Raw genomic sequence first — 12,731 nt, forward strand, 5'->3', positions numbered from 1 at the left:
TCATAACCTAAACCTTGACACCATTTCAACGCAACAAAATACATTCCTATTCCGAGTAACTGATAGTTTCTTTCCACTACAGGTGTTCTTCAGTAAACTAGTACACAGAACCTCATCTACAACTCAGAACCGGCATTTAAATTACTGGAGCATTCAAACAGATGTGGGTAAAAAGGGGATGCCAATTTCAAGACCAGCTCTAGAATCGAGAGTCACTCATTCTATCAGTTTCCCAAAGATGTCTTGAACTCTGTAGATATTTGTAAATTGGCACTTCTAATTTTTGTTATCCGTTTGTTAACGTATCTGACACTCTAAGCTGTGAGCTTCAGTATGGAAGAGGGGTAATATTCATCTTTGTATCTCCTAGGACTAGCAGTGTCTGGTACACAGCAGGCTCCGAATGCCTGTGTGGAATTAACCACAGGAAGTCCACGCTGCAAACAAAGGAAAACGGAGAGGAGGCATTTTAATTGAGACGTTAAGAAATCAATTACCCTTTAGAAACAGGCCTTGTGCCTCGCCAGCACAGAGTGCAATAAGTGAAGGGGCCTCAGGAAGCCGGAATAAGGCATTACAGCCCTACCTTCCTTAACTCTCCATTGGGTCTAGACAGTGTGGCCGCTCGCCCTGCAGAGAGCCAGGCCTTCAGGCCCCCGATCCCTGCGTCCAGACGCGTGTGCAAATACCACAGAGCTCAATCCAGCCTCAGCCGTTCTCCCTTCCCAGCTCCGGCCCAGCTCCGGCCCCAGACTAAACTCGGGCCGCGTCTGCTCGCTCCAGGCCGTACTATGACAGGGCAATTCAGGTGGACCACAGGCGAACCTGGTTCACTCACCTACTTGGTAGAGCCGACCCTCGGGTGAAAAAATAGTAATGTGGCGGTCAAAACCGGCGCTGGAACCACGGGACATCTTGGTAGAAGCACTACTTCAAACACAATCCCTGGGTCCCGTAGCTCCCGCACCAGGCGTACAAGCACCTCCCGGAAGTTGCAGCGACTGCTTCCGGGGTATCAGCCGCATTTCTTCCGCTCTTGCACGCCAAACTCATGGCTCTGGAGCCAGTTCAAGTTCTGAGCTCTGAGGCCCCGCCCCCAACGGGGGTGGTGGATGGAGGGCGGGGTGACTTCCAAGGTGTGCGCCTGCGCCAAGCCGGCCTCTTGAGGGGATTGAAGAGGTGAAACTTGGGTCGTGGCGGTTTCAGGCTTTCATCTGGAGAATGAATTGACAATAGCAAGGACGAAAAGCCTTCCTGGGGGCCCAGAATAGTGATTTGGCTATCAATGTGACTTAAATAGTCCGTGTAATTAACAAGTCTCTTACATGCATCATGTGTCTGGTCAGACTGCTGGCTTGCCTTCTTCCTAACCTCTTTTACCCTCCACTTTGGTTCCTATTACGGGGGAAACAGGTTGCAGCTGCAGTAGCTGCAGCAGCTGCAGCTGTTAAATTTAGGCACTGAAGGAAGCGGGTTCAAGTAGCCGCTGGAAAGAACATTATTTTCTGACAGCCAGGCAAGATCTTCCTTTGGCCAGCAGCCCCGACAATTTTTAGTCTTTTTTTTTTTTTTTTCGAGACGGAATTTCGCCCTTGTTGCCCAGGCTGGAGTGCAATGGCGCGATCTTGTCTCACTGCAACCTCCCCATCCCGGGTTCAACCGATTCTCCCGTACCAGCCTCCCGAGTAGCTGGGATTACAGGCGTGCGCCACCACGCCCGGCTAATTTTGTATTTTTAGTAGAGGCAGGGTTTCACCATGTTGGTCAGGCAGCTCTCGAACTGCTGAGCCCAAGTGATCCACCTGCCTCGGCCTCCCAAAGTGCTGGGATTACAGGCGTGAGCCACCGTGCCCAGCCAACTTTTAGTCTTGAAAGTGGAACTCCAGCCTGGTCAGCATAGGAAGGCCCCGTCTCTAAAAAATAAAATAAAATTAGCTGGGCGTGGTGGCGCACGCCAGTAGTCCCAGCTACTCGGGGGGCTAAGGTGGGAGGATGGCTTGAGCCCAGGAGATCCAGGCTGCAGTGAGCTATGATCACGCCACTGCACTCCAGCCTGGGCGACAGAGGAAGATCTATCTCAAAAAAAAAAAAAAAAAAAAAGAAAGAAAGAAAGAAAAGAAAGTGGAACTGAGGTTGAAATACGGGTAATGGGGAATGAGGTTAAGCACCCTTGATTAATACTGAACTAGAGCTGAAGAGATGGGGCTTATGGCAGCTAGTGTTGCATGGATTAATGAGAGTAATTCCAAGCTGGCGAGGTAGCTCCCAGAGAACAGCAGGTGGCTTTTCAAATCGCAAATTTGTGCCTCTTTTGACTTTCCCCAAGGCACACTCCTATTTAATGAATATAAAATGCAAAACATAATGTTAGAATAGTTGTTTTTCTCCCCAGATACAGATGGTTTGTGTACAAAGAAGGCAAGATACACTAATGTTTGTGGCACTGTAATGCCTGCTGTAATACTGAAGTAGGGATTCTTACCTCTTTAATGTATTTCCTGAACTCACTTTCTATTTTAAAGGAAAAATGTTCTAAGACCCTCAGAAGGGAATTCCAGTTTCTCAAGAGTGTTTTTAAAAATTAATTTCAATTTTATTAATCTAAAAAATCCAAAACTGAAACATGGTTAAGAAAACGGTAAATGCATACAGCATATCTGGCACAAAGGGTACTTTCCAGGACTGGCTAGTTCCCAAGTGGACTGATCAAAGTTTTCCCTTGCTTCTGGTTCAGGTCCCTACTCTCAGGACCAACTCCTCTTGACCTTTTGAAGACTTTTGTCTTCTCAGACTCTGAAAGAGCCTGGTATACTGTAATTTCTACTGTTTGCCTGCATAGTCATAGTTAGAGTTCTTGGTAAGGCTGCTAGGAGGATGAACTTAGTCCCACAGCCTCAACAGCTAGCTCTATGCTGGTGTCCCCCAAATTTAGGTGTCTAGCTGGACCCTTCTCTGGAGCTGAATCTTCTCTAATTACCAATGGGATATTTTTCACATCAAGACATATGGCACCTCAAAATCGCACATGTTTAAAAGAGAACTCCTTATCTCCTCTACTCCCTCTCAAGTCAATTCCCGCCCCTTGTACCACATTTTCCAAGTCTTCAGAGCCAAAACTTTGCAGTAGTATTAATTCCCTTATACTTCCCCCCTCTGTCTTCATTTGTTCCTGCTCTGTTATTCTGGCTTTTTTTTTTTTTTGAAATGGGGTATTGCTTTGTCACCCAGACAAGTACAGTGGCATGATCTCTGCAGCCTTGAACACCTACCTGTGCTCAAGTGATCCGCTGGCCTCAGCCTCCCAAGTAGCTGGGACTGCAGCTGCACACCAACACTCCTGGCTAGTTTAAAAAAATTTTTTTAGAGACTAGGTTTCACTGTATTGTCCAGGCCAGCCTCAAACTCCAGGCCTGGAGGGATCCTTTGGCCTTAGCCTCCTGAGTATCTTTTTTCTTTCTGTTATATAATTCATAAATTTAGGCTGGGTATGGTGGCTCACACCTGTAATCCCAGCACTTTGGGAGGCTGAGGTGGGTGGATCATTTGAGGTCAGGAGTTAAAGACCACTCTCGCCAACATGGTGAAACCCCATCTCTACTAAAAATACAAAAATTAGCCATGGATTAACGGTGTGCACCTGTAATCCCAGCTACTCAGGAGAGGTTGAGGCAGGAGAATCGCTTGAGCCTGGAGGTGGGGGTTGCAGTGAGCTGAGATCGTGCCACTGCACTCCAGTCTGGGCAATAGAGTGAGACCCTGTCTCAAAAAAAAAAAAAAAAAAAAATCATAAATGTATTCACTGTTTATTGTCCCTCATTCCCACCTCCAATTTAACCTCTGCGATGGCAAGGATTTTTGTTTTGTTCACTGATACAGCTCAGGCAACTTCAACAATAACCAGCATATATTAAGTGCTCAATAAATATTAGTTGAATGAATGAATCCCTTATGGCGTGGGAGTTAGGAGTTCATCCTTTTTTATTTGCATCTGAATTTAAATTCCATTTGTGACAGTTACTAGTTGGTATCAAACTCCTACGCTTAAGCCAGGAGTGTCCAATCTTTTGGCTTCCCTGGGCCACATTGGAAGAATAATTGTCTGGAGCCACACATAAACTACACTAACACTAATGATAACTGATGGGCTAAAAAAAAATTGCAAAAAAATCTCATCATGTTTTAAGAATGTTTACAAATTTGTGTTGGGCCACACTGAAAGACATCCTGGGCCACATGCGGCCCGCAGGTCATGGGTTGGACAAGCTTGGCTTAAGCAATCCTCCTGCCTTGGCCTCCCAAAGTGCTGGGATTACAGGTGTGAGCCAGCATGTCTGGGCTGTGATGGGATATTTCGAATCACACATATCACACACCCTGCAGTCTATGAGAATTATTTCACACATTCAAACAAATCTTCATCCCCTCTTGTGATATTTAAGCTGGGCACAGGATTTTGGATGGTGTATATATTTTAATACTCGTAAGGACACTTCCTGGAAGGAATCAACTTCATTTTCAACACAAACATAAATTGAAAGCTAGGATTAAAAATCAGGCTCCTTGAGGGTGGTGGCCACATCTGTTTTTGTTGTTGTTGTTGGCTTATTTTTCGAGATGGAGTCTCGCTTTGTTGCCTAGGCTGGAGTGCAGTGGCACGATCTGGGCTCATTGCAACTTCTGCTTCCTGGGTTCAAGTGATTCTCATGCCTGAGCCTCCCAAGAAGCTGGAATTACAGGCATGCACCACCACACCTGGTTAATTTTTGTATTTTTAGTAGAGACAGGGTTTTGCCATGTTGGCCAGTTTGGTCTCAAACTCCTGGCCTCAAGTGATCCGCCTACCTCGGCCTCCCAAAATGCTGGGATTACAGGCATGAGCCACCATGCCCAACTAGCCACATCTGTTTTGTTCACCAGTGTATCCTCAATACCAAACAGTGCCTAGCCTGAGGTAAGCACTCAGATCATTTGTTGAATATGCATTCTCACTGTTTAGGTTTTCTATTATGTTTGTTTTTTTTTTATTCAAAAAGATATCTCAGTAAATGAGAGATCCAAATTTCAAAACCCTAAAAGGTCAGAGATTTTATATTAGAATTTGAGATGTTTCCACATAGGCAAATGAATTCCTCTGGGAAATCTTTCAGAAAGACAAAACCTTTGCCAATTCCATCACAAAGGGAAATCCCCTGGAAGCTGACTTCATGAATATGTGCCATCGGGCTCCAGGCAGCAGCTAAACTACTCACTCAGGTGGACTTTCCCCTGGGTGAGGGAGCTTTCAGAAATGTCTGGGTACCAATACTGCAGCTCTAACACAAGCCTGGGTGGCAGACTTGCTGTGTCTGTGTGGAAAGTTTGATCTTCCTCTCTGTGGGGCCATCAAGTTAGGCTTTTTGAAATGACTTTCTGGTTTTTTGAAAAAATTTAGAGATGACTTGACATCTCGTGAGTCTTGGAAAATCTCCTGGGGGCCTCCATTTGGCAAGGCCCACATTCTCCCCTGGGGGTGGAGGTAGGTGGAAGGTAGGGGTTACCCACAAGGCAAAGGTAGAAAGTGGCAGCGTAGATTCCCAGAGACTGCAGACATGCTGAATCACATGGTGTTTAAAGGCAAGATAAGAATGCAGCCCTTAGCTTAAGGTGCTCTGCCGGCAGTTTTGGTGAGCCAGGGAATAGAAAAATGAAGGCTATCTGTGTTTCTATATGATATTAGTAGGTGTTGAAACACAGTGCCCTGTGAGTTGGCCACTTGCAATACACATCTTAGGGGAGTCTCCCGATGTTAAGGGGCCCCAAAGGACAGCTGTAGCAAGGACAGAGCTAGGGATGTAGCAGTTCTGGGTAAAGAAAGATGTAGGACTCTGCCCAGCTCTCTGGCCAGATTTTCACTAATTCAGAGCTTCCTCCCTGAGGAGAAGAACCTGGCTCTTTATCTTTCCCTTTTTTATCTTTCTCAGATCCTTCAGTTCTTCCTGCACCCCAGTAGCTATGGTTTGCTACCTAGGACTTCAGTCATTCTGGATGAGTGTTGGAGAAGGAGAAAAGAGTACGAAATTTCTCTATTCTAGTTCTATAATTTATGGGTAAAGGACAAATGTCGATCAGTGACAGACTGGATTAAGAAACTGTGGCACATACACACCATGGAATACTATGCAGCCATAAAAAAGGATAAGTTCGTGTCCTTTGTAGGGACATGGATGCAGCTGGAAACCATCATTCTCAGCAAACTATTGCAAGAACAGAAAACTAAACACCGCATGTTCTCACTCATAGATGGGAATTGAACAATGAGATTACTTGGACTCTGGAAGGGGAACATCACACACCAGGGCCTATTATGGGGAGGGGGGAGCGGGGAGGGATGGCATTGGGAGTCATACCTGATGTAAATGATGAGTTGATGGGTGCCGACGAGTTGATGGGTGCAGCACACCAACATGGCACAAGTATACATATGTAACAAACCTGCACGTTGTGCACATGTACTCTAGAACTTAAATTAAAAAATTAAAAAAAAAAAACAGAAAAAAATTTATGGGTAAAGGAAAGGGACAAATGGAGCACCAAATGTGGTTTAAGGTGTGACTTCTGTGACTTACATGAGGCAACTTACATGAGGTTATGCTTCTCATAAGCCCTTCAAACCCTTCAAAGCCCTTCAAACCCCAGATTCCAATAAAGCAACACTCCTCTGCCCCCTTGTCCGTGACATCTAGTGTGGTTCTTCTACCCTCTGGTACCAATGGTGGATGCAATACAGTGTTTAGCAAGATAGCAGTCACACAACTATCATTATTTCCCTTCTGTGCCATCCCCTTATTAACCAGTCAATGTCGTTCTGTGCCTGGATTCTCTCAGCCATTCCTCAAAATAAATGCTGTCCTTTGGTTTGGAGGGAATAAACTTGTATCACTTCAACCCAAAGGACATTTAAATACAACTATGCATGAACCCCTCTATAGAGCCAAAACCTTTAGCTTTTCAGTTCACCCTTGTTTTTAGCTATAATAACTTCAGTATTACCCTCTTACGACTTTTGATGTTTCTCGTTTTTCCAAGCTCTGCCTTAAATGAGAACCTGATGCTCAGCTTCTTGTTTCTGGAAGCCAAGGACTTCGAAAAACACTGAGAATTCTCATGGGTCTCCCCGCAATACTGGAAGAAACAGCAGAAGACCCCAGCTGGCTTGGGCTTAACCGTTGGTGGTTTTTAACATACAGCTTCCCCTTAGGCATGTTAACACAGGAAGCCCTTCATAGCTTGAGAGAACAGCAAAAGTTCCACTGAAAAATAAGATGGGGAAGGGTGGGAGAAGGGAACGGTCATATCGTGAACTTTGAAAATGGCCAGGTTCTGCTCTGTCAGCAGCACTGGGTTTGAATCTGAGCCTTGCCACAGATTACTTGGTGACCATGATCTCAGTTTCTTCTCTCAAACAGGTGAGTATGCTGTACCCACTTTAAGAGCATAGAGTCCACTACGGTGAAATTAAGCCACCTACTATTTGACTGGAACTCAGCTTCTTTGTGAAAGAAGGGGGCACACTGATGAATAAGGCCTGAATTGTCGGCTATTTCGCTTTAATCTATCCCTAGTAAAGAATGAAACCAAACAGATACTGCATGGGCCTGCACTGCATGGGCCTGCACTGCACACTGCTATTATTCAGAAGTGAAACTCACTGTCTTAATTTGGAAAGCAGCTAATTCTTACCTCACACACACGCAGCCTCACCCATTAATGTTGATGGGGGATGGAAGTGCAAGATCAATTATTTCATGGTGCCTCCCTACATCTTGGAATCTTTATGAATTTTATTTAGACTTTATTCACTCTATTCCCCACCCCCACCCCCAGCTCCTAAGGGTGGGGAACGGGAGGTGCAGAGATTGGCCAGTCACTAAGTGAGTCAAGAACAGAGAGGAAATAAGACTCAACAGCCTTCCCTTTAGCCTAGAGACACTTCCTCTTCCTTGAGGTTTCCTAATTGGCTTACTCTAATTCCTATTTTTTACCACAAAATTAAGTCATCTGTGATGCTCAGAATGAACCAAATTCTCTTGAGGGTAATTGGAGAGAGGGAGAGAGAAAATGCAAATGAATGAGGTTTCTGATCATTTTGACCAATATTTTCAGCCACTAATTTAGAAACTAGTTCTTGAGAGTCCAGTTATTGATAGAAAAGCAAGAGTGTGCTACAGTTTTTTTTTTTTCTTTTTTCTTTTTTGATAGAGTTTTGCTCTGTCACCCTGGCTAGAGTGCAGTGGTACGATCTTGGCTCACTGCAACCTTTGCCTCCCAGGTGATCCTCCCACTTCAGCCTCCCAAGTAGCTGGGACTACAGGCATGCACCACCATGCTTGGCTGATTTTTAATTTTTTTGTAGAGATAATGTCTCACTATATTGCCCAGGCTGGTCTTGAACTCCTGGGCTTAAGCGATCCTCCTGCCTCGGCCTCCCAAAGTGCTGGGATTACAGTCATCACACCTGACTCCTGTTTTATTTTCTACTTGCTTTTGAATGACTTGATGAACCTCAGCTGAGATGCTCAAACTTCACTCTAAATGTATTTCATCCATAATGGCGAAACAAAGGCAAGTTCCAAAAATCAACCACAGACAGCAGATTTAGGCAATGAAACATTCCAAAGATTAAAAACTCTGGGATGATGTCTTACAAGTACATAGCAAGAGGCCAGGCGCGGTGGCTCACGCCTGTAATCCCAGCACTTTGGGAGGCCGAGGCGGGCGGATCACGAGGTCAGCAGATGGAGACCATCCTGGCTAACACGGTGAAACCCCGTCTCTACTAAAAATACAAAAAATTAGCCGGGCGTGGTGGCGGGCATCTGTAGTCCCAGCTACTCGGGAGGCTGAAGCAGGAGAATTGCGTGAACCCGGGAGGCGGAGCTTGCAGTGAGCGGAGATCGCGCCACTGCACTCCAGCCTGGACGAAAGAGTGAGACTCCATCTCAAAAAAAAAAACAAAAACAAGTACATAGCAAGTTTTATTTGTTACCACAGTACCATGTACAGAGTAGAAGTCTAATGAATAAACCTTTAATTCACTGAATATATCATATGATTATAGAGGATGGCATTGAGAAGTTATTATTTTTTGAGGATCAGTGAGGTGTCAGACACCACAGATTAAGTTCCCACTTAGCCAGCTCACACACAAAATACCAAGGAGCAAGAGGGGAATTCACTTAAAGGAGAAGTAGGCATTAGAGGTAAAAATCAGGAAGACATTTTCAAACAACTTCTCCAAAGTAATTCAACATTTACTGAGCCCAATCTTTGGGCAAGAAGCTGGGCTAGCTGCTCTGGGAGACACACAGATGAACCTGATGGCATCCCCACCAGAGTTCCGTGGGGAAGACGAAACATGAATGAAAGCAAAGCTAACATGAAGCAGTCTGTAGTACATAAGGAAATGTGTAACAGCAGCACAGATGAGAAAATGACCTTATATGCTCATGGGCCAGAGGGAATGTAAGACTACCTGTTGGAAGATGCATGTCCAAGCTCAGCTTAGGACAGGGAGAACTCTTAACAAGTGTGTTAAGAGCAATGTTAGGAGCAATGTGGTAGGTACTACAATGCAACATGGAATGGGAGTGGCATAAATAAACAGAGGAAGAAGAAAAGAGCCTGTGTTTAGGGCAAGTTAGGCAATGGCCTAACTTAATTAGGACACAAAAAATGTTTTGGATTATGGTACAAATGAAAGGAGCTGGCCTTGGATACTAAGCGAAGGAATTTATGCTCTATCTAGTTGGAAGGCTATGGGGAGACATTTAATGTTTTTGAGCAAGGAGAGTGGCCAAGACTAGAATTATGCTTTGGGAAGATAAACCTGGTAGCTGTATTTATGAGGAACTGTCACTGGAGACGTCAGCCAGGAGGCTATTGATAATAGACCAAGTAAAAGTTTTTGAAGGTCTGAACTGGGGTAAGTAGCAATAGGAATGGAAAGGAGAGATTATCTGCAAGAAATTTTTAAAGGCTGGATGCGGTGGCTCATGCCTATTTATAATCCCAGCACTTTGGGAGGCCAAGTTGGGAGGATTGCTCGAGCCCAGGAGTTTGAGACCAGCTTGGGCATCGTGGCAAAACCCTGTATCTACAAAAAATAAATTAACCAGGTATGGTGGTGTCCACCTTATAGGGTGCGTGCCAATGGTCCCAGTTACTTGGGAGGCTGAGGCAGGATAATTGTTTGAGCCCAGGAGGTCAAGGCTGCAGTGAGCTATGATTGCATCACGGCACTCCAGCCTGGGCAACAGAGTGAGACCCCATCTCCTAAAAAAAAAAAAAAAAGTTCTAGTCTAATATCCTATTACACCTATTGTAAAAATTTTAGACTATGCAGAAGATGAAGTAAAAATCATCCACAACCCAACATCCAGAGATATCTATTAACATTGTAGAATCAATGAAATGTTATTCCTTCCAGACATTCTCCTCCAAGTATTTTCTTTCTCTCTCTCTCTTTTTTTTTTTTGTAGAGATAGGGGTCTCCCTGTGTTGCCCAGGCTGGTCTTGTACTCCTGGGCTCAAAAGATTCTCCCACCTCAGCCTCCCAAAGTCTTAGGATTACAGGTGTGAGCCACCACACTTGACCAGCCGAGTATTTTCTTTCCTTCATTTAAAAAATGGGATCTTACTAGACATACCATTTTGGAGCTGCTTTTTCATTGACTCTATGCCAAGGTACAAAGTATCAGCGGGGCACAGTGGCTCACACCTGTAATCCCAGCACTTTGGGAGGTGAAGGTGAATGGAACACCTGAGGTTAGGAGTTTGAGACCAGCCTGGCCAACATGGTGAAACCCCGTCTCCACTAAAAAATATAAGAAAATACTCCACTAAAAATTAGCCGAGTGTGGTGGCATGTGCCTGTAGTCCCAGCTACTTGGGAGGCTGAGGAAGGAGAATCGCTTGAGCCCAGGAGGCAGAGGTTGCAGTGAGCCGAGATCTTTCCTTTGCACTCTAGCCTGACCCTGTGGGGTCTCACTCTGTTGCCCAGGCTGGAGTGCAATGGCTCAATCTTGGCTCACTGCAACCTCTGCCTCCCAGGCTCAAGCAATCCTCCTACCTCAGCCTGCTGAGTAGCTGAGATGACAGACACATGCCACCGTGCCCAGCTAATTTTTGTCTTTTTTGTAGAGATGGGGGGAATCTCACCAGGCTGCCCAGGCTGGTCTTGAACTCCTGGACGCAAGAAATCCTCCTGCCTTGACCTCCCAAAGTACAAAGTATCATTTTAATCATTGTAATGTTAAAAGTTATGTTTAGGTTAGGTGCAATGGCTCACTTCTATAATCCCAGAGCTCTGGAAAGCTGAGATAAGTGGATTGCCTGAGGCCAGGAGTTTAAGACCAGCCTAGGAAACATAGTGAGACCCTGTCGCTAAATTTTTTTTTTTTTTAATTTACAAGTAGCTTAGAAAATTATCTGGGGGTGGTAGAGCATGCCAGTAGTACCAGCTACTCAGGAGGCTGAGGCAGGAGGATTGCTTGAGCCCAGGAGGTCAAGGCTGCAGTGAGTCATGATCACACTGCACTGTACTACAGCCTGGGTGACAGCAGGACCTTGTCTCAAAAAATAAAAAATTAAACTATCGTTATTGACTTCTTCCCTTATTTTGAATAATTACTTCCAATTTCATTATTGTCAATTACACTATGAATAAGCTGTTTTCAAAGTGGTTCAGTTTGAGTGTCTCAGGTGAAGCTGCTCAGATGCAAATGTGGAATTGGAAAGAAACCGGTGATAGAGATGACGCCTTCTTTTGAGAAAGTTGCTATGAAACTGTCCCTGGGGAAGCACAGTTTTGTCCAGTCAGAAGCCTAAAGGTATTTATAAGTAAATGGGAAAGAGCTGGAGGAAAAGGATTAACTGAGAACAAGATCCCAATTCAGCAAGAAGGAACAGCATGGAAGTAGGTGGAAAAAGTAACCTAGGGCCGGGAGTAGTGGCTGATGCCTGTAATCCTAGCACCTTGAGAGGCCAAGGCAGGAGGATTGATAGAGACCAAGAGTTCAAGGCCAACCTGATCCTGTCTCTATTTTATAATTAAAAAAAAATTTTTTTTTCTTTTTAAAGTAATCTAGGAAAGACAAGGGAGAAAAGATTCAGGAGAGGAAAATTATTGGAAAAGGCAAACATTGATGAAGAGGTTCGTAACAGATGGCTTTTAGTTTCTGGTTAAGTCTGCTGAGCCTGAGAATGATGAGACTGACTCAGGACTTGGACTCACGGGTGTCGTTTTATTACTATTGTTTATATAATTGTGGAGCTCATTGAGGCCCTTACTTCTCAAATTATAGTCTGCAGCACTGGCATCACGAGGTATGTCAGATCTGAATCAGAACTGCCATTTTGAGTGGGATCCCCAGGTGATTCTATGCCCATTAAATTTGAGAAGCACTGTGATGGCCCATCTTCCCCACTTAACAGAAAAGGAAATGAACGCTCCAGGAGATTAGCTGCTTGCAACTTACTTTTGCAGAGTTAAGACTGCAAAGGTTGGGAGAGCTCCTTCAGGAAATTAATGGGAATTTCATGACTTTTCTAGCAATACTATGGTATATAAGAGTGGAGAACGTGGAATGGTCTGTGGTTACTCAAAATAAGGTTTAGAATTGAAAAGATGATCAAAGGAGGTAAAAAGTATGAAAGAATCTGCACTGCTATTGAAGCCATCACTCTCATTAATG

At 44.6% G+C, this 12,731-nt stretch overlaps 1 protein-coding gene across 3 annotated transcripts in view; it reads right to left on the minus strand.

Annotated features, from left to right (window-relative positions):
• The window catches only part of PSMA6 (proteasome 20S subunit alpha 6), a 42,279-nt gene that overhangs the window by 27,293 nt on the left and 2,255 nt on the right, over positions 1 to 12,731 (minus strand). Inside the window, exon 1 of one of the 3 annotated variants that reach the window (XM_031669142.1) lies at positions 7,030 to 7,048. The exons of 1 other annotated variant lie outside the window; for it this stretch is intronic. Coding sequence is in view for 1 of the 2 variants with exons in the window: in XM_031669140.1 (XP_031525000.1) it covers positions 839 to 914 (76 nt within the window). In the remaining variant the exon portion in view is untranslated. Of the gene's footprint in view, positions 1 to 838; positions 1,101 to 7,029; positions 7,049 to 12,731 lie in introns of those variants that run through there. One more of the 3 variants, XM_031669140.1, reaches the window with a different exon arrangement.

This window comes from Papio anubis, chromosome 7 (genome assembly GCF_008728515.1).
Source record: "Papio anubis isolate 15944 chromosome 7, Panubis1.0, whole genome shotgun sequence".
In the NCBI taxonomy this organism is placed as follows: domain Eukaryota; kingdom Metazoa; phylum Chordata; class Mammalia; order Primates; family Cercopithecidae; genus Papio; species Papio anubis.